This window comes from Penaeus monodon, chromosome 21, assembly GCF_015228065.2.
Source record: "Penaeus monodon isolate SGIC_2016 chromosome 21, NSTDA_Pmon_1, whole genome shotgun sequence".
Classification (NCBI taxonomy): Eukaryota; Metazoa; Arthropoda; class Malacostraca; order Decapoda; family Penaeidae; genus Penaeus; species Penaeus monodon.
This window is the reverse complement of record NC_051406.1, coordinates 23,271,226-23,272,338: the sequence shown is the minus strand read 5'-3', so window position 1 is coordinate 23,272,338 and position 1,113 is coordinate 23,271,226. Positions and strand designations below refer to the sequence as shown.

The 1,113-nt window shown below is 34.1% G+C and overlaps 1 protein-coding gene across 1 annotated transcript in view; it reads left to right on the top strand.

Moving 5' to 3' along the window:
• LOC119586363 overlaps positions 1-1,113 on the top strand; it is a 7,214-nt gene that overhangs the window by 3,195 nt on the left and 2,906 nt on the right. Inside the window, exons 5-6 of the mRNA XM_037935075.1 lie at positions 117-359; positions 971-1,101. Coding sequence (XP_037791003.1) covers positions 117-359; positions 971-1,101 — 374 coding nt within the window. The remainder of the gene's footprint in view (positions 1-116; positions 360-970; positions 1,102-1,113) is intronic.

The following is a 1,113-nucleotide window of genomic DNA, read 5'->3' as shown; positions in this document are numbered from 1 at the left end:
GTAGAGGTTAAGAATGATAGATTATTTTATTATGATTTTCTTTTTCATTTTTCTTTTTCTTTTTCATAATAATATCATTCTTGTCTATATACATAAAATTTCCGTCTCACCAACAGGAATTATTAGTTCGTGCGGGGGCAGTCCTGTGGTTAGATGCTAGTGTGCGACTGGTGAGTGAAGTTCAGAATGCCAACATGGCAGCTGAGAAAATGGCAGAATGGAGCAGTTGGGCAGTTAAGAATGGTGGTGTCTTGACCTGGCCTCTTCCCCACCCTGCGCTCCTCCCCACAGCAGCCCTTACTCACCCCAATATGTTTACTTTCTTCCACACCAAAAAGAACTATTATGATTTTCAGCAGGTAATTTTACCAACAGTATGATTCCGAGGCTTGTTCTTTATTCTTTCCCTTGCTTATTAAGATGGAAACTTTCCCAGATTTACTTTTACATGACACTATGTCTGGGATTACAGGTCTTAATCAACAAATCAAGCAAAAGAATTCATATAGATTAAGGATGATAAATTTGTAATTCAGTTCACTCTCCCATGAAAAATATAATAAAATAAAATAAAAAGATAATGTTTTCAGACTGTTATCAGTAAAAACGTATAATGTAAGTGTTATGTTTATGCTTTTCTGTAAAACATTACATTTACATTTCTATTAATTAGTGACAGGCTTTATCTAAAAATTAACTCCATTTTATACTTTGGAGAATAGGAATTTTATGTATTCATGTAATCTGAATATCAGAATGATGAGTAGTGTAAATTTGCTCTTAATATTAGTGTTCAAGATACATGTATGTTTATAATGTATTCAATTAATATTCTCTCATGTATCAAGCACATAATACAGGAAACGAAAAACAAAACATAAACACTTTGGTGAATTTCTGTATTTGGTATAAGAAGTTCTAAGAAATGGTTAATAAACAAAAGGAAGTAATCAATCCTTACTTTCAACAGATGGGAGATGCAGGCACTATGTTAGTCTATAACACAAAAGATGTCCATGATCACTTAATGAAACCCTGGGTATCCTGTGCCCTCACACACAACTGCATCAGTCCAATAGGTGCCCAAGATACAGGCTGCAGGTGAATCTCTAC